Consider the following 26,706-nt stretch of genomic DNA (forward strand, 5'->3'; position numbering starts at 1 on the left):
AAGCAGCTGATTTGTCTTATGCTATTACTGTCTATTACTTCTAGAAGTCTTGAGCAAAGGTGGGAAGCAGCAAATTCTGGCAATCTGCCTAAAGAGAAATCAATGAAACAAATTAATCCTTTGCAGGCTGCAATGACACAGTAATCCATCATTCAGAGCTGCTTTTATACACCAAATCAGAGAGCAGAGGAAAAGAGCCCTGGGGGATATCACAGGCAACAACTTACACCAACACTGGGAAAATACTGAGGAATCAGTTTATTTAAAGAGGATAGATTTCAGTTGATTGCCTATTTCGTCAAATAAAGATTTTTCTTCCACAGTGTGGTGAACCCAAGGGCCAATGACTGTATCTTCAGAATTCCGTACCATCTATGCTGGCTGACATCAATAGGAGATGAATGTTTTTAAATAATTAGCATCGTTAATCAGTATGGTAAAATATATGGGTAAAATAAATATTACTTTGTTGATACAACTACAAAGTGTTATACGCGGTCCTTGTTTTCACCAGAAACTAAGTGTAAATTTACCCACTAATCTACAACTTAACGAATTCCTGGTAAACCATATTTGAGGTACTTCTTCATACATAAAATGTAACCATTTAAGATATATGTTACTTCCTAATGCTGTGTTAAGTTTAAAGACTTAAAATTTTTAATTCAAGCTCTTGTGTAAATTCCAGCAAGCAAGTCAGATTATAAATAAATGACTTATTTTAAAATGATAAATAATTATTTTGTTCAAAATGTAGTTGACAGTGTTGGAAGATAAATGTGGTTTTCTTTTACAAATAAACTTATAATAAATGTATAGCAGTATATTTAAACTGACTATATTTATTTATACTTATACAAAAGCCTATGTATTTAAATTTATTTGTGCTTCTGTAGAAAGTTATGCACCTTACCTAACCATGTCTTACTAGAGTAATGTATTCTAAGTAGAAGTATGTATCCTTGACGAAAACTAATGGCAAGAACTACAAAGTCACAGTGCATTACTACTGTAAATGCATGCATCATATTCATGGTTAAATGTGAGAAGTTAGTAAAAGAAAAGAATTTTCAAGATTATAAACCAAAGAAAACTTGACACAACAGTCCCTGAAATGTTAAAACTCCAGAATATCTAGTCACAGATTCAAAACAGAAAAAGAAGATTAAATAAATGCTAACTAGTCAATTTTTGAGTGGCATGTTTGATTCTGAGGTCCGTGGTCGTATGATCGCAATTCCTGGCCATGCTGATGCATTTTTAACTCAACGCTTGGATCCAGTATTTATTGATTTAATAAGGTTAGAAGAATTACATTGTTGCTGCTACTGATGAACTGTCAGGAATTTAATCTAGTGAAATCTTACAGAGAAATGTTTATTTTAGGGGAGAACAAGAGAGGAACAATAGCCATGTAAATAAATTTAATTCCTTACTACTCTTGACAGTGACAAGAGCAAAACCCTTCTTTTCTAGACTCCTTTGGGCTCCAAACATTTTCTTTGATTAAAGATGTACCAGCTGATTGAGCTTATGGTGAAAAGGTTGCAGGACAGCTTTGTAGGTACACCTTAAAAATTAGGAAAAGCAATGACTGTCTCCCGGTATCCACTCTGGCCTCTCCTCATAGGTTTGAGGTGCACACACACCCACACACTCAACCCTTACCTCGTCACCTAACAAGGTTTCAACGAGCCTGTCAATGATTTCCTCTCTCTGGACCCTAAAATTTCCTACAGCATCATTAGTACACAGGAAGACAGAAGAGAAGGGAGAAAATAGAAAATCAACTTTCTTAAAAGCAATTCAGCCAAGAGAGGCTTTAAGGGCTATGTCAAAGTAAGGAGGTGTTACAAGATCCAGAATCAGAAAGGGGGTTTAAAAAATCCACAAAAGTTGCTGAAACAAACACTTGGGGACTATTAGAAAGCTTTTTGCACTGCTGCACTACCCTGCTCCTGGGCTTATCTCCCCAACCTGGACACCTGGGAAGCATGCTGTGCTTCAGCGTTTCCCTGACTTTGAAGAAATGGAGCGCTGGTGGGGCTGCTGCGGAGGTCAGTAAAACTATGCTAATTGGTGAACCTAATTGCTTCAAGCAGTCCTGCCTCTAAACATGGAGAGAGCACAGTTGATGGAGTCAGTCTGTTCCTAATAAAATGAAGAACCACTGAATTAAATTCCCAAGGAAGGCACTATAAAAGTTTCCACAGTGTAACCAAATGACTTCACCTATGCTATTACCTCTAAGATGACATCTTTGAAAGAAAGCAGACCCCAGTCGGGCTCCACATTCATAAATCGACTGAGCTTAGGCCAGTGAATCTGGATTTATTTAAAAAGGTTTTTTCATTCTTCCAATCAAATGAAGTCATTTTTAATTAGATGCTTTCTGTTAACAATGTCACTCTTCTCCACATTACCTGCTCACACTTGCAGCGCCTCTAGTGCAATATCTGGGGCTCGAGTCCCCTGCAAGCAGTCCTCCCAACAGATTGGCTGGAGGGTGGTATTTCCGTTTCTCAGTCCCTGTCGGAAGGAAGATCCCATTCAGCGGCCTGATGGCGCGGGACATATCAACTCTCTAAATTGAGAGATTACTAAATAATCTCTGGAAACACTCTTAAGATACAGTCTGCCAATATCTTTTTTTATGAACTACACAGCACTTTCTCCGCTGTTCCTGCCTTGCAGATGGGTGTTTTAAAAAGTGCCAAGGGCCACAAAACTCCCACTGACCCTCCAACTTCGTGAAACCCAGTTGCTCCTTAAAATAGAAAATAAGGTGTGAGGGTCCCCAACGGTGCCCCAGGCCTTGCTTCCTACCCCTACCAGCAGCCCACCACCTGAAGAGGACTGGCTGTCCAAGGCAGGGCAAATCGTTAAGCACTCAAAGAGGATAGCAAGGCTCAGCGCTTTAGCCAGCGCGGGTTAAGGGAAGAGGCGAAATGGTGAAGCTGGAAAAAGCGGCTTCGTTCGACGGTGGATCTCTGAACTTTAAAAGATTGGCAGGGACCCGGTCACACTCCCTGGGGCCCATTCCTAAGAGGCTTGCCGCGCCCACCCGAGGGGGCGCCGACCCGAGGGGCGCCAACTGCCCGCGCGGAACCGGGGCGTTGGGCCTGGGGTTCAGGAAGCGTGCGCCACCCCCCGGTCAGGCCTGGCTTCCTTCTTGAATGCCCCCGGCGCAGGCCAGAGGCTTTGTCCCTCCAGCCTGCTCGAGGAGTGGTGGCCTTCTCCGCGGGCGAGAGCACGGCCTCTAGCCTTCCGCAGACGTCTCGGTGCGCAGATAACACGGCCCGGGTCCCTCCGCCGCGCCGGGCACCGCACTTGCGTCGAGCGCCGGGCAGCCAACCCCGCGCGGGAGGCTCCGCGGCCGGATATGGGCCTAGCTTCCGGGAGCCGCTCCCCGCTGAGCCGCGCTTAGGGTCGGAGTTAGCCAGGCCGGGGGAAAGGGGTGGGAGGGGTCACTACAAGGGATCCTAGTCCGCAGAGTGAAAAATTCGTTCGCAAGGGAGCGCCCTTGAGGGGTTAGGGTCGTGAAGAGACACTCGAGAATTAGGGTCCTGGACTGCTGTGGGGCCGGGCCTGGACTGGAGGCAGGTGTTCCCTGCCGCCCTGGGGCCCTGCAGCACCGATGGCCGAGATGATCTCAGGGCTCAGGCGGAGGAGGGGTCCGCCACAGGCACCTTAGGACCCTGGCGGCCCGAAGGCATAGGACCTTAAGGAAAGCCTCGGGGGACCTAGCGCCCGGTCACGATTCCATTCGGGGCGGGACCTTCCCAGCAGGAGTTGCTGGCCAAGGAAAGAGTCTGGACCTGGGACCTTGTCCCTGAGGACCAGACCACGACCTTGGAGCCCAACTCGCAGTCCTTCTCGGCTAGGGATGCGGAGGGGTCGGGAGCTCGACGGCCAAGCGACAGGGAATTCTGAGTTCCTAGAGATCTACAGGAGGCAGAAGCACGACACTAGATGAGATTAGACAGTGACGGCGGAAGGACGGAACCACACGGAGACTGACACACTTTGCGAGTTGGGACTCAATTGCATTTCTTCGAATCCTTGATTCCGAAGTTTCCCCGCCCTCCTAAGCAAGAGCGTTTGGGGAAACTAAGTTCCTTAGACTCTTTCATCCTTGTTATGTGAGCTCAGGGAGGAAGGCAGACAATAGCTGCAGCCTAAACACCTGCTATCTCTCAATGCAATAAAATACAGACGGTGATTGGAATCGTTTCTCTTTTTGCTTCCAGAGGGAGCTCAAACCTGAAGCATCAAGGTTATCTTTTTCCAAAGGTAAAACAAGAGATTTGCAAAACCTGCTAGGGACACCACAGCCCACATCTAGAGGGGGTTCCCCTTTGCAAACAGAAAAGGCAATCTGATTTTTTTTTTCATTTTAGTGTTTGTTTGAACCTACGTTCGGTACCTGCGAAGACTAAAACACTTACTTGACCCTCTAGAGACTCAGCTAGAACTGACTGAGCAAAGGGAACTCAGGCAAAGGAAAGGGAAGGTACGGAGGAGAAAACGGTAAGCGGAGGTCTGGATGGGATAGTGCGCGGGGACTCCTCTGACCCGGCGGCGGGACCCAGCTGCCGCGCAGGTAAATCCCAATATGCCTGGCACTGGGGTTCTGGACAGACTTGGTCTAAATACGGCCACGTGCTCAGGGCTGCTGTGCTCCAGCTGTGCGTTTCCGGGCGCTTTGCGCGCACGCGCACGTGCACACACACACGGGCGCGTGCCTCTGTCCTGGCGCTGGGGTCTGAGGTTATCCAGGCAGCGGAACCCCCATGTTCCCGCTGGCCACTTGACGATGTCGCTCATACTGGATACGGGGTCTCTCTGGTCAAGGAGGGCGGGCAGACGGAGGCACCCGGCTTGTGGGTATCCAGCCCCACGTAGGGGAAGGGCTCACAGAGGGGCAGAGCCCAGGGAGAAGCGACATGACCCCGGCTCCGTGCTCCTACCCGGCTATAGGCCGGGTCACCTGTCAGTTGGTACTCTCTCAGCTGGCTCCCAGTCCCTCCTCGCTCCCCGCAGCCACGCAACAACGGGCTGTCAGCCCGAGCTGGGCGCCTTGGCGGCTTTCTGGTGCCCCAGCCCTGCGAGCCAGGACTCACCCCACACTGACGCTTCCAGGTACAGTCACCAACAGCGCCAGATCGTTATTCCAGCCTCCAGATCCCTGCCTTTTCCCCCCACCGAGCAAAGACAGGTTGGTGTTTGGGGGTGGTGGTTGTTCTTTTAAAAGTATATTAAAGGATCATTGGCGTCTCCCCGTTAAGTCATTACGCCTTTATCCCCATCAATTAACCACACCTCAGAGGGCTGCTATTAAGAGCTCAAATGAGCTGCAAAAGTAGGTATCCCGTTTCAGGCAGATGTTGTTATCTCCCGCTGAGAGGCGCGGCCGGCGGCGGCGGATCCTCCGCTTCCCGCGACTGCCGGAGTCGCGCTGGACTAGGCTGACCGCGCAGGGCGGCGAGGCTGGAAGGGAGGTCGCCGCCCGACAATGAGCGGGTGCCAGAGGAGCCAGAAGGAGTGAGAAGTGCCCTAGACCCGTGGCCTCAAGCGCCATGCACTTCAAGGGGACGTGTCTCCGGAGTTGTGCCAGGAAGAACACCAAGAACGAGCTGTGCGTTTTTGCGCAGAGAAGTAGTCTTCGCAAGACCGCAGCTCCCTGCCGAAGGCCCAGAAAGGGAGTGCGGGGGAGAGAGCAAACTAGTGAGTTTGGCTGGCAGTGCTCCCCCGACACACCCCACTTTCTCTTCCTGCCACTCCAGACTCCTTCCCGGCAGCAGGCTTCCAGAACCCCTTGTTGGTAAAGGCAAGGTCGTGTGGGGATGCAGGATATGGAATTAGGGAATCCGGGACAGAAACGTAGCATTTAGGACAAAGGGGATTCACTGGGGACTTCCGCGGCCTTTGCCCAGATGTGTCTTTCCACCCTTTCTCACTCCAGTCACTCCCGATGACTTGGGGCACGACTGTCACACGCAACTGGGAGATCCTGGAAGACGGCGGAAAAACGAACAAGGGGAGATGGCCCTCACTGCAGTGACAGGGTTTTCCTTCAGTCAGTGGCCACAATAAATTTAGCCAAGGCTAAAGGAGATTAATTTCCCAGCATAATCCAATTAAAAGATTTCTAAAGTAATCTTTTGCGAAAATGAAAAGTGCGCGACTAAAGAGGGGACCGGTTTTGATGACAGTGATTTATCGCCTCAGCACAGCACGCACGGGATGGTCTCTCTCCAAGTGATTTGACCAGAGCACTCCGTCCTCGCCTCCTGTCCAAACCTTCCCTTCCTGAAAGACAGCCATCTATCACTCCAACCTGGGCAGGAGAGAATGTGCAAGGGGCTGGGGCGGCTTACAAGCACCATAGACTTTTTTAAGTGCTATTAGATTTATGGTCTCTTTTTCGACGCCCATCCAGAGTAATTAGCACATATGTTCTAAATAGATGATAGTTTTGTGAGCAATAAAGCAATTACCCATCGTTGGAGCTGACAGTTCCTCCAACTAAACTCCAACCAGCAGCTAATTGGAAAAGTCATTTCAGCTCCATTGTCTGCAATTAGTCCTGCTAAACTACTACACCCCAACTAGCTGGTTTGAGGTTAATTTATTCAATGTTGTGTTTGCATGGACAAGCCTTTGCCATGAAGGGACTTGCCTTTTGCCCCTCTGGACTGCGCCCAGGGGCTAGAAGAGCAGATGGGAGTGAGCAGCCAATATTTGGGGGCCGGGATGGCCCCCGGGGGAGGAGGCACCCGACTGGGCCTCAGCTTCAAGGTTAGTTGTCCAGTGGCTGAAAGCCTACAGAGAAAACCATTGTTTCTCCTGCTAGACAGTAACCGGAGAAAACTGCTCAGTTCATGCTACCAAAACCTTTATTTAAAAAAATAGAAATTGTCACCACAGAGAAAGCCACTGTGTTCTCAATTTGCCCCTTGCCCACACATCCAGTCATGACCCTGGGCCACCACACCGTCCCTAAGGAATAAACATAGAGTCAGACCGCCAAAACAGAAAAGTTCTGAGCCCTGAGGGAGTGGGGGACAGGATCCAATTCTGGGAGTGATTCGAGGAAAGAAAAGACAGGAAAGGTCAGGAAGCCCAACCTCTGCCTCAGCCTCTCTGAGTTTAAAACCACTTCCCCCTTGAAAGCGGGGTTTCTCTGTGACTTTCTTTGATTTTTTCCCCTTCCTTTCTTATATTTTTTTCTTCCTTTCTTTCTAAAAGTTAAGCCCAACAGGTCCAGGATTTGTGCACAGTGAGTGGAAAAAATGTGTTAAACGTCTGTTTGACGCCCCACCGGAGCTTCCAAATATCCAGCGGCTGGGATTCTTCTACTTAATTTAATCTTTATTGGACAGGGCGGCTCCTATGCTCCTATTCACTAGGAAACCCGGGGAAACGTATCCGTTGGGGTTCAGAATTGAGGGTGGGAAGGAGAGGAGTTAAAGAGGGATTAATCCTCCCCCACCCAACTTCAAACTTTAGAACTGCAATCGCCTGCAGCCTGGGGGGGTGTCCCCCAAGTCCCAGCCCTGACAGCTCCAGCTCTGGGATCTGGAGCCAGAGGAAGAGAGGTTGGCAGGTTGAGATGGGAACTTGTAGCCCTGGTAACCGTGTATTCCCTTGATGGAATTTTACATTAAAGTGTCCCAAGCTCTGGGAGCAATGAGAATTTTACTTAGAAGAACATGGGGTAGGGGGAGCATCCACCTCTTAGGAGGTAAAGCCCAGTGCTTTCAGTCCTAGAAATCCAATGTCCTTTTCTGGATTATCATTCATATTAAATGTCCTGGGAGATGTTTTTCTTTTTGAAGTAAATACTATAACAATGCCTAAGGAAGACAACTTGGACATTTTAATCAGCATATGAGACTTATTAATTCCCATCTCAAAAAATTATGATTAATTCCTCAGCTTCAAGAATTTGGAGACATGTGTCTATAGCATGTAAAACTTTTAAACTGCCTAATGTCAGGCTCTTATTTTCCACTATTTATTGTATTTTAACCAATTTAACTCCAAACAAAAAGAAAAAATTGTGGGGAGAAATTGAAAGTAAAGGTCTTGTCTTGCCCCATTACCTCCCACCTGTCACACACTCTCCTCCCCCGAAGAGAAATCCTCCTGTCACTGTGACTTCCAGTTGAAAACAGAAAGGAAATAAGATGACTTCTGGAAAAAGCTGTCCATTGTGTTTTTAATTTTTTTTTTTTCGGTACTTAAATATGCCCAGAGAGTGACGGCATGAAAAAGCTGAATGAAGAGTCAGCTGAAAGTATCACCTAGACTTGCTTGTTAGAGAATTCTAAGGTAGACATGTGTGCATACTTATGCGTAAGGGCAAAATAACCCACCTAATCACCTAATCCCATGTATGGGAAATATTTATGTATATATCCATGAACTGAAAAATCTTTAAGTACATGTGTGCAGAGATTCAGTTCTATGAAAGCTCAGCTAGCTGTCCGCATGCATGTATTCACTCCTGGAGTAAAGGCATTTTTGTTGCTCCCATAGTTTCTTTCCATTAAGAGCGATTAGATGATGTCTATTCAAAGTTGCTGATCCAGAGAGAAAATAAGAGTAGATAAAAGGAGATTTCAAGTGACCTCCTCGTCCCTTTCACACCAACCTGAGCCCTAGAATAGCCAAGGATCAACTAACACAAAAGCCCTTTCCTTTCTCTTTTCAGCTTCAGAAGATTTTATGCAGGGGGGTAACAATAAAACATAGAACGATCCCCGAGTTTTGTTAGATCATGCATTTGGAATACTTTATTAACTCCCCCCAAAGATGGGCTAGGTTTATGTTCCACCTTTGAAATGGGTAAATAAAATATACATAGCATAATTGTTTACTGTTCTATTGCTTATATCAGTGTTGTACTATGCTTGTGCTTTTTTTTAAAAAAAAAACTTTACCTAAACCCCTCTCTCCTCAATGATGGAGGACATTGTAATAAATATATCTTTCCACTGACAGTTTAGACGAAATGTTAGGTTTATTATTTAGATCAACCTTCTGATAGTTATATACCATTGCAGCATGACTGGTAACACCAGCAGATCTGCTGGCTTTTTGAGCCAATACTTTTCCACTAGTTTATCTCATAGGCAGTAAAGAAAGTGACATTAAAGACTTAAACATATTAGAGCAGTCTTTAGTCAGTAAAATATCCAACTCAGATCTACTTCTGATGGGCTAATCCTGTAGTAAAAGAAATAGGTGCTCTGACAGGTAACTATTAAGGGAAATGATTATATAGAGCAGTTGATTTTATTGTCAGGGTACTCCAACAACCTTCAAACTCATTTCAAAACTTCAACTTTCATCCAGACCTAACCCATAGGGAAGAATAGCCATGCAGTTTTATTCTTCACTCAAGCTGGATATTTAAAATAAATACATTTTGTAACATAAAAGTCTCCAATTATTTCCTTTCTTTCTTTTTGCATAAATGCATTTAGATAGCTAAGACTTGATTTTTATAAAAAGTAAATATTTGGCTCTGGTTTCACTGGTGTGCTGAGAATGATTGTCACTTTTCCTCCTCTAAAAAGGCTTGATTTGCATCCAAAGGTCAGTGCTTGCTCTCCTGCCATCCTTCCTCCTGCTGCTTCTCTTGGGCCCTCTAACTGGGGGCCTAGGCCAAAAGGGGAAGTGCTTCCCTTATCTCTCTTTTTCAAAACACGTGCTTTAAATGACCGGTTTGAGATAGAAAACTAAACTAAGGTATAGCACTTAACTCTGAGCATTTCAACCCAAAGGTGACAAAGAAGAAATGCCTGGGCTACCAGAGCGATAGTAAACACTGGAGTCTGTTGGGGTCACGGTTTGACTACATGTACAGGCTAAGGGTAGGCAGTCCAGCAGAAGCCTGACTCCTAACTTGGCCTGTCCACCTGGTTTTTTGTTGATAAAGGCAGGACTTTTTACAACTGGGCAGCCACAATATAGGCTGGGTTCAGTCCTGGGGGTAAAGATTTCTGAGATAGGCTGGGGTTTAGTTTGTTTGTTTTGGTTTTGTGTTTTAGTAATCACAAAATATTAGATGGGCATTCCTGCGCCTCTCTCCACCCTTTCTTCCAAAAGATCTGTGTGAGACCATTTTAAATACATCTTCAACTATGTCCTTCCTGGCTTTAATCTCATGCCAGGGGAGACTAATTGATTCGGCACCTTTCAAATAAGCTCTTTGGGAAAGGTCTGCAGCAAGATCAGAGGCACTGACCTTTTTCTCAATGATTGCAGGCATGTTCATCTCTCCAGATGGGCTCGATAAAACGGGCTTAGTTCTGTTCTGTGGTCTTGCTAAACAGAATAATACCATTTTTAACGATTTTGAGGTAGGGAAGAGGTAAAAAAGAGAATTTCCTACACATACCTGATCATTTGTAGGGTCCCATGGCTCTTGAACTAGATTTGGAAAATGTTTTTACAAGGTCACTTTTGTTCAGTGTGACTTACCAAAAAGCCAAAATGAATGACTTTCGGGAGACCAAGATATCAATATCAAAAAAACCTATAGAATTAGTGAAAACGGTTCAGCCTCGTGGTAAGAAAGATATGGAGGGAGGGAGTACCTTCACAGGCTAGACAGTCCGCTTAGATCCGGACTCTGGGGTCTGGAACGCAAGTCATCCCTGAATGTGCAGCCAAACCGATCTGTGCTTCTCTTCCTCTCTCACCAGATCACAACAATTTACTGGGTGGCGAGCTGGGAGAGATCAACCTTTGTCTGGTATGTCTTTTAAAACGTGATTAACGCTGAGCTTGATGCTAGCAGCCCGCAAAGGGTACTATAGGCTTACAGCCTAATTCCTTTCCCCAAGCAGAGCGGTACCTTCTCATTGCCTTTTGGGGGAACTACACTAAAGATCTAGTGTGCACTGAACAGGTCTGTGGGGAACAGGAAGGCAGAGGAAGGAAGGGAGGCTCCCGGGAGCCCAGGCCCCGGCGAGGCCCTTAGAGTTCCCAGACCCGCCAAACCGAGAGAGAGAGCCTGGAGAGGGCTGAGCCCCGGTGGGCCTGGCTGGAGGCCTCAAGTAGGATGCTGAGGCAAAAGCCACAGCGGTCTGAGTCCAAGAACCACGTCCAGACTCAGTTTAAGGTTCCGAGGTGAAGGGCCGGGCCTAGAAAGGAGGAAGATCTGAAGAAGAGTGGGTGGGTGAAATAAAAGTGAGCACTGAAACTGCGTTTTCTGCTCCTGCAGCTGAGCGTGCCTGGACAAGTATGTAGGATTTCCCAATTTGGGGATCTAAGTACTCTCGAAAACTGTGATCAGTTTTCTGTTAGGTATCCTACCCCACAACAAAAGATATCATTATTTCCTGGTTGAGTGTGGGTCGCATTAGGCCAAGGACAAGTATGCCAAGTGGGACCAGTATCAAACGAGAACCTTGAAGATAGAAAGAAAGGGCTTCCCAGGGACTGAGCTGACCTCTCAGTGCCTCTGGGGAAGACATTTTTGCTGGAGGCAGGGCTATGAGCGCAAGTGGGGCGCCCTGTGGGTGTGCCACCGCGGCAGGGGAGCACAGGCTTCCGAAGAGAAACAGCTCTAAGTGCCGCTCAGGCCGGACGAGTTCCAGAGGGGGACAGCGCCCTCCTCGAAAAGACTTGGTTTCTCCCCGCCCCCTCTTGTGACAGAAAGTTGGCACGGATGCCCCGTAGGAGTGCGAGCCGCTCCCCTCCTCCGAAAAGCCGCGGGCTTCCGCTGCTCCGGGCATCACCACCAACAGCTTCCCACTCCCACCCCTGGGACTAGGACAGGGGACTGCACCCTCCCCCTTCCTTCCGGAGGAGCCTGCGGCTTCGCCTGAGGCCTCGCCGGCCCAACTTCTCCCCACCCCCAGGGTCACGCCGGGTCCCAGGGGCCTCTTTCAAGTTTGAAAGCTCGGTGGGGGCACTGAGAGCCCACAGTAAGGATGGGTGGGCGCCGCTGCTCCCGGGCAGGTTCAGCTGTCATCTTGTCTCGCCTTGGCCCTCGCCTACAGGGCCTGACCCCGGGCCAGCACAGCTAGGCAAGACCGCCTCGCTCCCGAGCCCCCCCCCCCCCGCCAGCCTCCTGGTGCGGTCCCTAGCGTCTGCTGCCCCCGCCCCCCGCGCGCACTCTGACGCAAACGCACGCCCCTGCCCGGCACTGAGGAAAGCGCTCTTGTTGGTTTTAATTGAGCCTCTTCCTTTCAACACACCCGCTCTGTCCCCACCCCTGGGAGGCGACCCCCTCCCCGCCCCCAGTCGGCTGGTAGCAGCGCAGGGAGTCTGGTTCTGCTGCTAGGCTGCGAATCCCGGTGCTCTCTCGCCGCCGCCGCAGGTTGTCTGCTCGGGAGAGCAGCTTGATGTCCCTTTTAATCCGCTGACACTATCGCCCACATCAGACAGGCAGCCATCGATCGCGTTACATTAGGGGATGGCGTTACAAACGGCGCCCGCAGGTGGACGGCTGCAGGCAAGCTCGCCAGGTTCTGGTCGCAACCAGGCAAGGCGCGGGCACAAGGGCCAGCCGGGCCGGACTCCGCAGCCGGCTCCACCGCGGGTCGCGCTCGGCACCAGTAGGAACAGCCCGGCCGGTGTTAAACGGGCGGGTCCCCGTCCCCAGCCCAGGCATCCGTTTCCCGCCGTGGGAGAGAGAGGGAATAGCGGGTGGGGGTGGGGGCAGCTTGTTTTGAATGTGGATTGCTGCTCGCCTGGCACGATCCTCCCCTCCAAGGAGGCGCGGCGGCCGCGATCCTCGCCTTCGCGCCACCGCGAGGCAGAGGCCGAGCGAGGGCAACTCCCGAGCAGGCTCCGCGGAAAGTTCTCCTCGTCCCGCCCTGGCTGCCTAGACTCTGCTCTCGGCCTGCGGAGGCCGTGCGAGCCAAGACTGCCTTCCGGCCCTGCCCGTTACCAACCCCAAGTTCAAGAGAAACGATAACCATTGCGTTACTTGCCTGGTGAGGCAGGATTTGGCCGAGTCTCGTTTCTGGTGCCCACGACGCACGGTCCAGGGTCCGAGCGCGGCTGGGCCGGCGGACCTGGCATCCAGTGTGCCTGCGGTGCCCTGGCGCTCGCTGTTGCTTGTCTCCCACTCCCTCCGTCTCTCTCCGCGTTCTCCTTCCCTCACCCTATCTCCCTCTCTCCGCCTGCTGCCTCTGCCCTCGACTGCCTGCCTCTGACTGTATGGGGAGTACGATTTAGAATCTGTACGTAGAAAGATTTTCTTTTCTTTCTTTGCTTTTGGTCTACTTTAATCGTGTTCCTTTCACCTTTTAACTGACCAGAAGATGGAAGCGCGTTTGCGCGTTTATTTGGGCATAAGGGCGAGGGCAAGGAGCCCCTGCCACCCCCAGTCGCCTCCTCGCCATCAGCTGCGTACAATGGGCCACCGCTCGCGGAGTGCATTGACAGTTCTCCATTATTCGAGCTGGAGGGGCTGTGGGGCAGACACGGGAAAGCCTTTTATTCTGCTCTTTAAAATCATCGCTCGTCACTAAGCGGTCGCCGACTCCCGACTTGTAGGCTGGAGAGACCGGGAAGCGCAAAACGTCCCCCAAACACGCAGTGCTTCCCAAACCCCTCCCTGGTGAGACTTAAAGTGAGAACGAGTATTAAAAAACAAACCCTACCTCTGTCAATACAGCGTGGCCATTTACTTCCACCTTTACCTGAGGGCATGTTGGCGCTAGGAATGCTCGAGCTGAGACAAACTTTTACGCCCTAGCGAATCGAGGGGCGGGCGGGCGAGCGCTGCTCCCACCCCCGGCGGCGGCAGCGGCGGCTTTGTCACTCCGCACGGCTCCGCGCCCGCCTGAGCCTGCCTAGGGGAGCGATCTCAAAACGAGGGGGGTGCGAGTATGCGATTGGAGAATATGTAACTAATAGAAGTATCATTTTCCCCCAGTACGATCTTTCAAGGAAAAAAAAATCCATTGAAAGAATTTTCAAAGTGCTGTCTTCGTTTGGAGAAAAGGCACAGGCTGCCTGCGGGGAGGGGAGGAGGGACTCGGCTGTGTGCCGCCCGGGAGCGGCTCCCGTCCGCTAGGTGGCAGCCGGAGCCAGCGATTCTTGCAAGCCCCGCCGCGGGACCCGCTCCTCCCGCCTGCCCCTCCTCCCGCGACCAATCACCTTCGGGAATCGGGGTCTCGGTCTCTCTTTCTCTCTCTCTCCTCTCTCTCCTCTCTCTCCTCTCTCTCCTCTCTCTCCTCTCTCTCCTCTCTCTCCTCTCTCTCTCTTCTCTCTCTCTTCTCTCTCTCTCTCTCTCTCTCTCCGTCCCCTCTCATTCTCTCTCTCCTCTCTTCTCTCTCCCCTCTCTCTCCTCTCTCTCTCCTCTCTCAATGTCTCGCGCTCTCTCTCTCCTTTCGTCTCCTCTCTCTCCCTCCCCCTCCCCCTTTTCTCTCTCCCTCTCCGCCTCCCCCCCTCTCCATCTTCTCGTTTGTTTGCTCTTTTCCCGGGACTGATTTGGCCACACTAATCTCCCCCCACCCCGCAACAATATGGGGACTTACTACTGTTTTATTAATAATTATTGAAGCATTGTTGGAGTTTGGAACAGCCAGGTGATTTAAAAAAAAAAAAAAGAAGAAGAAGAAGAAGGAAAAACTGGATTGATTGGAAAGTTTATTTTTAAAATCGTCTTTGGGATAAATAGGAACCCTTGATTCCGATCGAATTTGTGGCAATAGCCGCAAATTCCAGGAGTGTGCTTTGTCGTCATTAAACCTTTTAAACCCAGGTATACTTTGGATCAAAAAATAGGGAGATCCTACCTTGTTTATAACAAGGATATAAAATGAGCAGAATCCAGACTTGGATTGTGCTTATATGTGAGAGAAGAAAACAATCCAAATCCAGTATATTTCACGAATCATTAAAATGGTGGGGGTTTCATTCCCGTTAAAATTTTTTCTAAACATTTTAAATGACACTCTCTTCACGCTCATAAAATCTAATTTTAAAAACTTTTCAGAAGAAATCAAAATAATTTCCTTCTAATTCTCCTTTTGCCCATCGCTAGGCGTTCTCCCCCCCTCGTCATCCCTTCCCCCTCTGGGGTGTATGCGTAAGTGTGTGTGTGTGTGTGTGTGTGTGTGTGTGTGTGTGACCATAGACGACCCATACTAATCAGGTCTCAGAGTAAATAGCAGCGCAGGGCGATCTCAATGTAAATTGCGCTTGTCAGAAACACACCCCCCTCCCTCACTTTCTCTCCTCCTCCCCACACCATCCCAGTCTGTAGGTAGCTAAGAGGGAGGGGGGAAAAAAAGAAAGAAAGCAGAAGAGGAGGGGGGAGGGGCTCTCCAACCAATGGCGTGCAGGAGGCTTGGCTAACCTTAGCCTCCCATTTTCTCTCCCCCCGATTCAGGGCTCTGACCAGTCAGTCGCCTTTGATTATCAGTTGCCAGCAGCCCTTCTCTTGGCTCCTTGACACGAGCTCCATATAAGGCAGCGATCTCCATAGAAACGTGTCAGTTTCAATAGTAGTGTCAAAGTTCACTATATACAGACATTCGCGCAGATCCCCCTTTCGGAAACATTGCTCTGCGAGTCCTCCCGTTTAAACGCATTCAATTTTTGGGTCTCTCTCTCTCTCTTCTCCTCTCTCTCTCTCTCTCTCTGTCTCTCTCTCTCTCTCCTCTCTTTCTCCCCCCTCTCTCTCCCTCCTCTCTTCTCTCTCCTCTCTTCTCTGAACCTCTCTTCTCTCTCCTTTCTCTTTTCTTACATATTCTACTAGTTGTTTTCCCCTTCTTCTCCTTCTTTCTCTCCTTTTTCTCCCTCCTCGTCTCTTTTACTCCATTCCTGCAGAAGAGAGAGGGCTAAACTTAAAGAAAAAAAAAGGAGGAGGAGGAGGAGGAGGAGGCACCCCCTTCGTATTCTTCTTATCGTTATTTTATACATATATGATTTTTTTTGGAGGGAGGGTGTTGGTTCCCGGCTGAAGAGCACTTATTTAAAATACTAAAAAAAGAACATTTTTGGGCGATCTCCAGGGTTTTTTTAACTAGCTCTGTGTGTTATAGCAGAAGAAGCAGAAGAAGGAGCAAGAAAGAGGAAAAGAAGAGGATTATTTATTCGACCTACTTTGGATGTCTCTCTCGCTTTTCCTTTTTCCTTTTTTTGGCAATTATTTTCTTCTGATTTTTATTTTTTCTATTTCGCTGTGAATTCGTCGCCGGCGTGAATTATCCCGTATTTTTTTCCCCCTTCCGTCACCTCCCGAAAGAAGAAGGCAGCTAGAGCCCGGCGCCACCGGCACAACAAAAAGAGCAAAGTGTGTGATCTTCCTCGCCGGCTGCCTCCCGCTCTCCAGCGCTGCCTTCCTGAATGGCTGGCTGCGTCCGGCCCTGGACCTGGCCCCCCGACACCCGCGCGCCCTGATCGCCGCCGGCAGCCTCGCCCAGCGCCCTGCTCGGCTCACCGCGCTCCCTGCACTCCCGAGCCCGGCGAGGGCTCCCGCCGGGACAGCAGCGGCGGCGGCGCGGGCGGCCCCGGCCTCCGCTCGCGCTCCGGCTGCGGCCCCGACTCCTGCTCGGACTCCGGCCCGGGCCCGGGCTCCTCCAGCGGCGCTCGCCGCAGCAGCTCCGGCGGCAGCTCCAGCGGCGCCTGCAGCCGCGACCTCCTCCTCCGCCGCCGCCGCCGCCGCCTCCGCCCTCGCCGGCTTCCTCTATGTCGGCTCAGCCAGCGCGCTGCGCGTAGCCCAAGCGGCCGGCGGGCGGGCGGGCGGGCGCCCGGCGCGGGTGAGCGAGTGTGTGTGCGAGTGTGTGTGTGCGCGGGGGTGCGGGCGAGGCGGAGGGCGAGTCTGTGCGCGCGCCGTGGCCCATGCCCGCCGCCCCCGGCGCTGCGCCCCGCGCCGCTCCCGGCTGCCGCCTGTGCCATTTCTGATTTTGCAACTTGGGGAAGAAGAAAAAAGCGAGAGAAGGGAGCTTGCTCGCCGGGGGGTGGGGAGGGGGGAAGGAGAGCGCGGCCCCCCCAGGAACGGAGCGCGGGGGGAGCGGGCGAGGGGAGCAGGGGTGTTGGGGGGGGAGCCTGAGAGCCTGGGGGGGCTGCAAAAAGAGAGAAAGAAAACAGCAGGAACCACAACAAAACGCCAGCAGGGCGGGCGGGCGCGCAGCAGCAGCGGGGCGGCCGAGGCAGTAGCGGCGGCAGCGGCGGCGGCGGCGGAGGCAGCGGCCGGTGCCCAGCTCGGGCTCGGCTCCTGCGACCCCGGGGCGCCCGGCGGGCCCCCCGCCCCCTCCCCCTCCCCCCTTCCCCTTCCCCTTCCCCTCCCAGCGCGCCGGCGCGCCCCGCGGCCCTCGGCGAGCAGCTCGGCTCCCCCCAGCGCTCCCCGGGCCCAAAGATATGGCAATGGTAGTTAGCAGCTGGCGAGATCCGCAGGACGACGTGGCCGGGGGCAACCCCGGCGGCCCCAACCCCGCAGCGCAGGCGGCCCGCGGCGGCGGCGGCGGCGCCGGCGAGCAGCAGCAGCAGGCGGGCTCGGGCGCGCCGCACACGCCGCAGACCCCGGGCCAGCCCGGAGCGCCCGCCACCCCCGGCACGGCGGGGGACAAGGGCCAGGGCCCGCCCGGTTCGGGCCAGAGCCAGCAGCACATCGAGTGCGTGGTGTGCGGGGACAAGTCGAGCGGCAAGCACTACGGCCAATTCACCTGCGAGGGCTGCAAAAGTTTCTTCAAGAGGAGCGTCCGCAGGAACTTAACTTACACATGCCGTGCCAACAGGAACTGTCCCATCGACCAGCACCACCGCAACCAGTGCCAATACTGCCGCCTCAAGAAGTGCCTCAAAGTGGGCATGAGGCGGGAAGGTGAATATTTCTTCTCTGCTTCTCTCCCCGCGCTTCGCCCGCCTCCCTGGCTCTTTCTTTCTTTCTCGCCCGGGTGGTTGCTGTGTGGGGCTGGGGCTCCTGTGGTCCCGGCCTGTCCCAGCTTCCCTTCTCCCCGCTGCCTTCCTCCCCCGGCGTCTCCCCCCGCCCTCCCCAGCTCACTGCCGCTGCCTCCCCCTCCCGGCCTGCGCTCCTCTCCCCGGCTCCCCCACCCCGCCCGCTGCCTGCTCAGGATTGTGTCCCTGAGATCGTGAGCTGTGGCTTAAAATCCCCCTTCTTCCCTCTGTCTTGGATGTGCTCGGTGTGTCTCTTTCCCGCGTGTGCGTGAGGCTGCTTGGGGCTGTGCTGGCATGAACTTGGGGAGGGGTGCTTATTTCCCCCAGAAAACTCTGTTTCTGTGTTTTTTTCATTACACTTTTCCCTCCACCTCTTCATACCCTTTATTTAAAATGGGGGAGGGTTGGGGTTGGAGTACCCTGAACCATAGATTCATTGCTGCCATCATCCTTTTGGAAGCTTAGCTTGGAAAAAGAGGAGTGAGATTTATTGCACTTGTAGGTCTAATTAGGGGGGAAGGGGGGCTTCTGGCCCGTTCACTGGTTCCCTCTCTTCTTCACGGAGCTGGGGCCGCCTCCTCCAGAGCTGTGGCCTTGTTTTCACCCCTCTACTTTGAAAGGAAAGTTTGTGACTGAACCGTGCTTTCATAGTTGTGTCATTTTTTTTAAAGCATGATACTCGTTTTATTTCTTCATCAAACTCCACCCTCTGCTTAAATACTGCATACAAATTACAATTTACAACGGCATTTACCGATCCTTCTGATTTGGCCATAATGCATAGACTGCAGCTGGCATGAGCTTCCACATCATTTAATCCCTGTGTTGTATGGCTTTGTTTTTTAAAAAAACACAACTTTTGATGTTGTATTTGGATATGCTTCATGTTCATGTGGCAAGAGATGCAGTACTTTTCTTATAACTATATTTAGCCGTTTACAGTTAAACTTTATCTCTTGACAATCATTAAAGATGTCTTATAGTCAAATTAGCGAACCAGTCAATTTTGCAGAATGCAGATTACTCCTTCTTGTAATTGACTTTAAAATTATATTTTATATGCCACAAGAAAAGAAATTGAATTCCTTCAGATCTTAAGGAGCAGACAAATATGACTACTTCATTTCTAGCTCCAGGGAGATTTTGTAGGCATCTGAAAGAAAAAAAAAAAAAAACAACTTTGAATTGTACTCTCACTTAATTGAAAAATAACTGCCAAGTTCAAAACTATAATTAGAAAAAAGTATTCTAGCCATTATGTTTCAAGAGCTTAAATTGCACTGGAACTTGCATTAAAATTAGAATCAAAGCAAACTTCAGAAAATAGAGCAAAACCTGAAATAAGACAGCTACATGTACATGAACATATCTATATTAATTTGTTGGGGGGAAGAGTTCAGTAGCCCTAACTTCTCCTAAAGTTGTCTTTGTTTACATGGCAATTTAAAACGCTGGCACTGTTGAAGTAAAACATACACATTAAAAAAAAAAAAAAAAAAAAAAACTTTGGTCAGCTTTAAGAACTCAAAGCATGCTTACGTTTTGCATTCAGATGGTTAATGAATCCAGTGTTTTTGCAGTTGAAAGCTCGTGCATTCACTGGGCAAAAGCTGGCTGCAGGTTGCAGTGGCACCGCGCAGGACAGACATTAATTATATTTCCTACTTTTTTCAATAATGTTTGGCTACTGTAAGTTCAACTTTTTTTCTTGAAAATTTTCAATTTTCTGTTGCTTTTAATAGTGAGAACTTTGTATGGGGCGACGGGGAGGAGAGGAGAAGGGAGGGGCGCAGGATACTTGTTCTCTACTCAAAAGTTGTAAGTGGTTAGTAGGATATGTAACTTGTGTCTATTTTAAGAATTATTCTATAGCATTTTAAGAGAATGTGGAAACATTTTATCAGCAAAACGCTGCTTGCTTGCAAATGAGGAGGCCGCTAGGCATTTGCCTAGAACCACAACCTTTCTCCGGTTTCGCCTTTTTTTAACCTTGATTTTTTTCCCCCCCATTCTGGAGGGGTGAGTGGGGTTTCATTTATCTGTGTGTTCCCCCTTGGTGGCTTAGGGGTTGGGTGACACTTTCTTGACCTTGCCAGGGTGGGGGCCCTGTAGTCAGGCCTAGCTCCGGCGGGGCTGAGGTGGCCAAGGGCTCAGGCGATGGCTGGACACATCGAGCTGTGGAGCTGGAGGGCCTCACCCCAGATCTCCTAGCGGTGTGGACTGTGAGAGCGAGCCGGAGAAGATGCGCGGGGCGCGTGTGGCTGCGGGAAGAGCTTCTGCATTGTGTTGGGTACGCTGCGGCGCGGCAATGTTCGCAAGCCCCCTGGATGCACATTGCCTCTTTTCTCTCTTTCTTTTTGTCAGCGGTTCAGCGAGGAAGAATGCCTCCAACCCAGCCCAATCCAGGCCAGTACGCACTCACCAACGGGGACCCCCTCAACGGCCACTGCTACCTGTCCGGCTACATCTCGCTGCTGCTGCGCGCCGAGCCCTACCCCACGTCGCGCTACGGCAGCCAGTGCATGCAGCCCAACAACATTATGGGCATCGAGAACATCTGCGAGCTGGCGGCGCGCCTGCTCTTCAGCGCCGTCGAGTGGGCCCGCAACATCCCCTTCTTCCCGGATCTGCAGATCACCGACCAGGTGTCCCTGCTACGCCTCACCTGGAGCGAGCTGTTCGTGCTCAACGCGGCCCAGTGCTCTATGCCGCTGCACGTGGCGCCGCTGCTGGCCGCCGCCGGCCTGCACGCCTCGCCCATGTCCGCCGACCGCGTCGTGGCCTTCATGGACCACATCCGCATCTTCCAGGAGCAGGTGGAGAAGCTCAAGGCGCTGCACGTCGACTCGGCCGAGTACAGCTGCCTCAAAGCCATCGTGCTGTTCACGTCAGGTGAGGCTGCGGTCGCGGGGAGGGCAGGCCGCGCCGGCGGCGAGCGCAGGCCCAGCGCCGCCCGGGCCTGGCCTTCGGAGCCTCCCGCGCAGCCGGTGCGTGTCGGGTCGGGCCCTTGCTGTGCACTGAGCCTGGCCGGGGTCTGGTGACCCCCGCGCGGGGACCGGCCAGCCGCGCCGCTGCCATCTTGGGAGCGCGGCGGTGCGGGAACCGAGGCGGCGCGGGTGCGGCCGGCGGGCGGCCGGGCCTGGTCGCGCGGACCCCTACCTGGGGCCGCGGCTGCCGCTGGTGTGTGTCTGAGGCGGGGGGGGGGGGGGGGCCGGGGGGCGGTGCTGTGGATCCGTCTGGCTGCGTGTGTGTGTGTGTGTGTGTGTGTGTGTGTGTGTGTGTGTGTATGTGTGTGTGTGTGGTGCGTGTTATGTGTGAGCCAGAGCTCAGCGTTTCTGGGGGAGGCGAGGGAAGGAAGAGAACGTGGGAATGTGGCTTCTTACCCTTTGTGGCACGCTCCTTGGATGAGTTTCCCGACACAGAGAGACACAGAGAGAGGTGGAAAGAGAAGAATACGCACAAATAAATCATAAATAATCCCGCTTTATCGCTGCCTGATTTTCCCTTATCGGAAACCATTCATGTTTGCAGTTGCTGAGGTTATTGAGGGTCGTAAAAAACGGATTCGATCTAAACAAGAAAGATAAAAAACAAAGGCAATACTGTAGAACCCGCAAGTATGGGAGGATTCCCCGCCTGGAGATGAATTCCAAAGCTATGCAAAACACATGAAGGTTGGAAATTTAACAGAGTGACTTTAAAAATATCAAATTATGTGTAGGCAGTGGTAACATGTATGTTAACAATTTCTCTTATGATAGATGGTTCAAATTAACTTCCAGGAAAGTGCATTAACGTTTCCTTTGAAGGGCTCTGGTCTGAGCCTCTGAGAACATTGCCGGCTTTTTATTATTATAACATGCAAGAGGGAAACATATAAACACCCAGGACAGCAGGTAATGGGGAGAAATAGAAACAAAGCCAGAGAGGACGCTGGTGGGAAGTAGTGCTGCTTACACTGGGTCTTGGGCCCTGACCACTGTGAGTAGGGTTAGCTGCAGTTTTACCACCATTATTGGCAGTATTGTTTTTAATTCCTCCATTCGGAGAACAAATAAACCATCCCAATAAATCTGTCCTAAAGCCAGGCTTTCCAATGGCCAAATTAAAACCATTCTTGAACAGAGATACCAAAATCCCTTTCCTAAGGCCTTGTTGAACAGTAAGCAATGGTATAATCTATCAATATTTCTTGGCTTTCATGCGTGAAGAATCGTATTTACATTGTATTAAAATGACTCTTAAATTTGCACAATATTGTAATGTAGCAAATGTAGTATTAATATCGATCTGAACAGCAGATAATTTATTTAGACAAGAGCATCTCATTTGTATGCAGGGTGGCCAGAGCCATGGACTTGGACTGCCCCCCTTTTACTTTCAGTGCAAATGCAGGTCTGCAAGTGAGAGAGGGAGTTATTCTTTCCAAGAGGATAAAGTGCAAACCTTAAAACAAATGGAAGATTTATGGAATAGTCTCCTCTGTGTTTGAATGCATTTTATCTTAATAAGTCTTCTTGATGGAAACGTGTTTTTCAAAAGTGACAAAGAGCCTGGGAAGCAGCAACCAGGCTGCCTCAGCTCTGGCAGGCCTGGGGCCTGGCTGGCTGTCTACTACTGGGCTCTTTAGCCAAATTCATCAGGAAGCAAGCCAGTGTCAGGGAAGCTGGGGTTTGAAAATCTCATCCAGCGAGGTGTCTTGAAGCAGAAATGCGACTTGGAACTGGACAGACGTCTTCTCAGGAAAGGTCTCTCCTCTCTTTTCCTTATACCCCCTAAGGTTCTTTGAACCCCCTTGACTTTGCTAATCTCATGCCCTTTCCCAGAGAGAGGTGAAGACTGTGCAGGCTTCGGGCAAGCATTGTGGAATTATTCATGCTTTTCTTTTAACTTTTCATACTAAAACATTCCTGTGAAAAGTGTTCATTTAAAAAGTTTTCCAAAGAAGTTTCTTGAATCAAGTCTTCAAGGTGCAAAGAGTGCCTAGAAATGAACAATAACATTATTTTGTTGGAAAATTGCAAGTAGAATATCTGAAAATGGAAATAGAGCTGTCAGTAGTAATTCACCGCCCCCCCCCCCATGCAACACATTTCCACTTTTGACTAAACTTGTTTTGATTGCTAGCCAGAAGGGAATTCATGGGAAGCCTTCTCAAAGTCATCCAACTTTTAAGCAAACTTTGAATGATGGAAAAGACAGTTTTAGACATATTGTCCAATGTGGTTTGCTTTGGCTAAGTATTTGAAGCTGGCACAGGGGTCCCCCGTGGTGGTTTTCACATTTGGCCTCCGGATGGTATGTTTAATCCTTAATATTCTGGACTGCATCCAAGGACTAGGTCATGACCTGAACTTACTTTTTTAAAAATTCATTAATTCATACACCTAAATATTCCTTCAAAAAAATGAGACTTTCTCTGAAAGGAACCATCTAGTTAACATAAATACAATAAATCTATTTTCAGCACAATAATAACTTTGATTTCTAGTTATGGCAGCTGATTACATCTATATTTCCTGAACACTAAACTCTTCTGAATGCACAACATGAAATACATTCTCTGTACTACAAAGGCTAAGCCAGGAGGGCCTGAGCAGTAATGGTTATTTATTTACATAATTTCTTTTCCATACACTGTAGAAGAAATATCGAGAGTTCCCATACTGACACTACCGTATAAAAAGTGTGACATGGATTTTGTACATTATGCCTCATTTTCTTGTTTGGGGTATAACTCATGGAGCGTAAATATATACTGCATTGCACCCCCTGGTCACTTAGCTTTGTCACCACAACCCCCTAGTTGATCTGGGAGCTCATACCTTCTGTCCACAGTTGGGGGAATCCTGTTGCAAAGGGTTGAATGAGTTTCCAGACTGGGAAGCCAGACCAGAACCAAGGTTCCTGCAGGAGGGAAGCCACAGAGCTAGCTGGCTGGTACCTGGTAGGCAGGCCCAGCTATAGGCATTCGCCTCCAAAGGAAGGAAGAAATGGAAGCAACCGGCACAGGACCCAGGCAGGCCTTTCCTGGGCTTGTCTTTCTTGGAGCGGCCTGTTTGGAAGTCGGGAAGTGACCTTGTACTCCAAGGGCCCTAATCGTAAATGTCAGATAGATATTTTACTGAGCTAAGGGGATGCCATATGGATCTTAAAAAAAAAAAAAAAAAAAGGAAGAAATCTGCTGGGGTACCAAGGGGTCCTTTTCATATTGCATTGTCTAGGACTGAGAATGATCCATAGCATACGGGCAGATAATGCATGTAAAGCAAGCTCTATGTAAATATGGGTCTGGGTCTGAGTGAGGGTCATTCATCGGGGCCAGGTTAGCAAGCAGGGCCAAACTCAGGGTCCCTTCCTTAAGCAGCAAAGCCCCACAGAGCTCTTACTGCCCTGGCCCTAATAGCCATAAAGTCTCATTTGGCTTCCCAAATCAGACCAGTGTGGATATACCCAACTGGCTAGCTGGAGTAATTAGACATCTGAGAGGAACCTAGTCTGTATCTGAGGTCAAAGGAGACTTGCTTCAGAAGTTCTTGAATTATCACTAGTTTTATTTGTATTTTTGCTCGAGGCCATAGCCTTGTAGATGAAGGTGTTAGAATGCTTTGTAAGTCCCAGTTCTTGAAATATAAGGACATAAAGCTCAGAAACTCAGCAGACACAGGTTTCGCTTTGAATCATTTGTTGTGTCTTCTTAGGGTCACACTTGCCCATTCACAATTATACAATGTCATTTTGGGGGCATTGCCATGCATGAATTTCTTTCCAGATCTACATATTAGTAAACTCTGTCTTTGATCTCTAGTCAACCTCCTGACTGGCTAAGGGCTCCTCTGTGATCTTCCCGGATTTTAAAATATTTATTATTAATATAAGAAACAAGTGGGTATTTGAACTAGGAGAGGATGCCTTTACTCCATTTCTCTTATTCCATCTTCCCCTCCCTATGCTTGCCTCTAGTTAGTTGATATAGTATAATCTGCTGCCCTGAAATACTTTTAGAGGACCAAGACCTTGGTTGACATGAACTAAGCACACAGATTTTGAGGTGCTGTCATTGTGTGGAGGTGCCTTTTTCTCCCTTGGTCCTGCCACCAAAAGCTTATCTCCCCCAAGTCCCCCCTCAACTCCCCACCACCCATGTCCCCCCCACCCCCCGGTTCTGAAGCAGCAGCAGCTGCTGCCTGTAGCCCAGCTTTGTGTCTGATCGCTGAAGATGTCGCCTTTCTGCAGCCTGGAGTAACTGAGTCATATTCTTCCTGATTATTATACAGCTTACAGAGATGTGACCAGTTTTCAATTACTTGATCTTAGATATAGATAGAAGTGTACATCCTCACCAAGGATTTGCTGCAGAGTCCTTTCTTGCATAGATAGTGGATCTCAAATCATGTATTGCTAAAGCATGGGCTTCATCTGATTCCAGGCACTGCCAGCCCATGATTCCTTACCCCCTCCCATGTGTTTGTTCACTACACAATCTAGGTTCTCCTTGAGGTTTCTGGTTGGGGTTGTTTGGGTTTGAGAGGGGACTCCAGGAATCCTTTAAGAACTCCCTTCAGGCCGTATATTTCCTAAGGGGTACTGAACTCCCCCAAATTACAGGCAAAAGGGGTGAAAGTTAATGAGCATGGCCAGAAAGATGCTCCCTTGCACGCGGAGGACAGGTTGTTAAGCACAGCAAACATGGTTCCAGCATTGTACATTATTTAATCCAAAGGTGAAAGAGGAAAAACAAAGGGACTAGAGAGGTTCCTGCCTCTGCATGTGTGTGCCTGTCTCTCCAGCTCCCATAGGCTTGGTGGGGGTTTGATTTATTTTTATTTGTATTGTATTGGGGGCTGGGGAGAAGGGAATGAAGAAGGGGATGGAGAGGTATGGGAGGGTGAATTTTTCTTTTCTCTTTTACTTCTTTTTTATTTTCCCTTTTCTCCTTAAAGAAAAATAATGACTTATTTGTGCCTTTGCTATTTGTCAGCCTAACCGTGTGCTACCTTTCCCTGTCTCTCCCTCCTGTGGCTGCTCGGGCAGACGCCTGTGGCCTGTCGGATGCGGCCCACATCGAGAGCCTGCAGGAGAAGTCGCAGTGCGCACTGGAGGAGTACGTGAGGAGTCAGTACCCCAACCAGCCCAGCCGCTTCGGCAAACTGCTGCTGCGACTGCCCTCGCTGCGCACCGTGTCCTCCTCTGTCATCGAGCAGCTCTTCTTCGTCCGTTTGGTAGGTAAAACCCCCATCGAAACTCTCATCCGCGATATGTTACTGTCTGGGAGCAGCTTCAACTGGCCTTACATGTCCATCCAGTGCTCCTAGACCTTGGGCGCTTCCCACCTGCCCCCGTCCCCCTAGAGACTCAGTGGACCCACCTGGGCCAAGGACTCCAAAGCCGCGGGGACACCGGGAGGTGCAGCGGGCCAGGCAGGCCGGGCGGGAGGGAGGAGGGCCGAGACAAGAGCAGCCCACCCAGCAGAAATACAACCCGAGCTACAAAGCATGGGAAAAAGAGACTCTTTTAGGATCAGATCTGTGAGCACGTTGGCAAGGAAAAAGAAAAAAGAAAAAAGAAAAAGAAAAAAAAAAAGAACCTTGTGTCTGTCTGGTGAAAAAAAGAAAAAGAATTTGGAAGAGAGGACCATGAGAATTTTAATAAAACAGAAGGAAACTAATGGACCTTCCAGGATTTATTGTGGACGGATGTGGATATATTCTGTACAGAAACAACACATATGGAAGTGGACTGAAACCTATGTAGAAACACACACACACTGAACATTGTTATTCATTTTGTAAAATATTAGTCTTTATTTTCATTTTTTGTAAAATTTAA

At 49.9% G+C, this 26,706-nt stretch overlaps 1 protein-coding gene, 1 long non-coding RNA gene and 1 other non-coding gene across 53 annotated transcripts in view; 2 read left to right on the forward strand and 1 right to left on the reverse strand.

Moving 5' to 3' along the window:
* The window catches only part of LOC101865767 (E3 ubiquitin-protein ligase Itchy homolog), a 179,835-nt gene extending 163,165 nt beyond the window's left edge, over positions 1-16,670 (reverse strand). For 19 of the 50 annotated variants that reach the window (XR_012413893.1, XR_012413889.1, XR_012413888.1 and 16 more), the window contains exon 1: positions 13,632-13,709. This is a non-coding gene — a transcript (E3 ubiquitin-protein ligase Itchy homolog). Of the gene's footprint in view, positions 1-2,423; positions 2,530-3,064; positions 3,359-12,952; positions 13,710-16,420 lie in introns of those variants that run through there. The other 31 variants (XR_010587483.2, XR_012413896.1, XR_012413885.1 and 28 more) reach the window with 5 other exon arrangements.
* LOC123574003 (uncharacterized) lies at positions 3,506-6,157 on the forward strand. The gene is made up of 3 exons (XR_006698802.3): positions 3,506-4,293; positions 4,401-5,727; positions 5,966-6,157. It is a non-coding gene; the product is annotated as an uncharacterized lncRNA (long non-coding RNA).
* Positions 15,532-26,494, forward strand: NR2F1 (nuclear receptor subfamily 2 group F member 1). Of its 2 annotated transcripts, none has more exons than XM_045394024.3 (3): positions 15,532-17,803; positions 20,242-20,769; positions 25,912-26,494. In XM_045394024.3, the coding sequence occupies exons 1-3, from the start codon at positions 17,341-17,343 to the stop codon at positions 26,190-26,192; spliced, it is 1,272 nt and encodes a 423-aa protein (XP_045249959.1). In that variant the 5' UTR covers positions 15,532-17,340; the 3' UTR covers positions 26,193-26,494. The 2 variants fall into 2 exon arrangements, with proteins under 2 accessions (XP_045249959.1, XP_065402569.1); XM_065546497.2 differs by lacking the exon at positions 15,532-17,803 and adding an exon at positions 19,454-19,566.
* Positions 26,495-26,706: the final 212 nt, after the last annotated feature.

The sequence above is a fragment of the Macaca fascicularis genome, chromosome 6 (genome assembly GCF_037993035.2).
Source record: "Macaca fascicularis isolate 582-1 chromosome 6, T2T-MFA8v1.1".
Taxonomy (NCBI): Eukaryota; Metazoa; Chordata; class Mammalia; order Primates; family Cercopithecidae; genus Macaca; species Macaca fascicularis.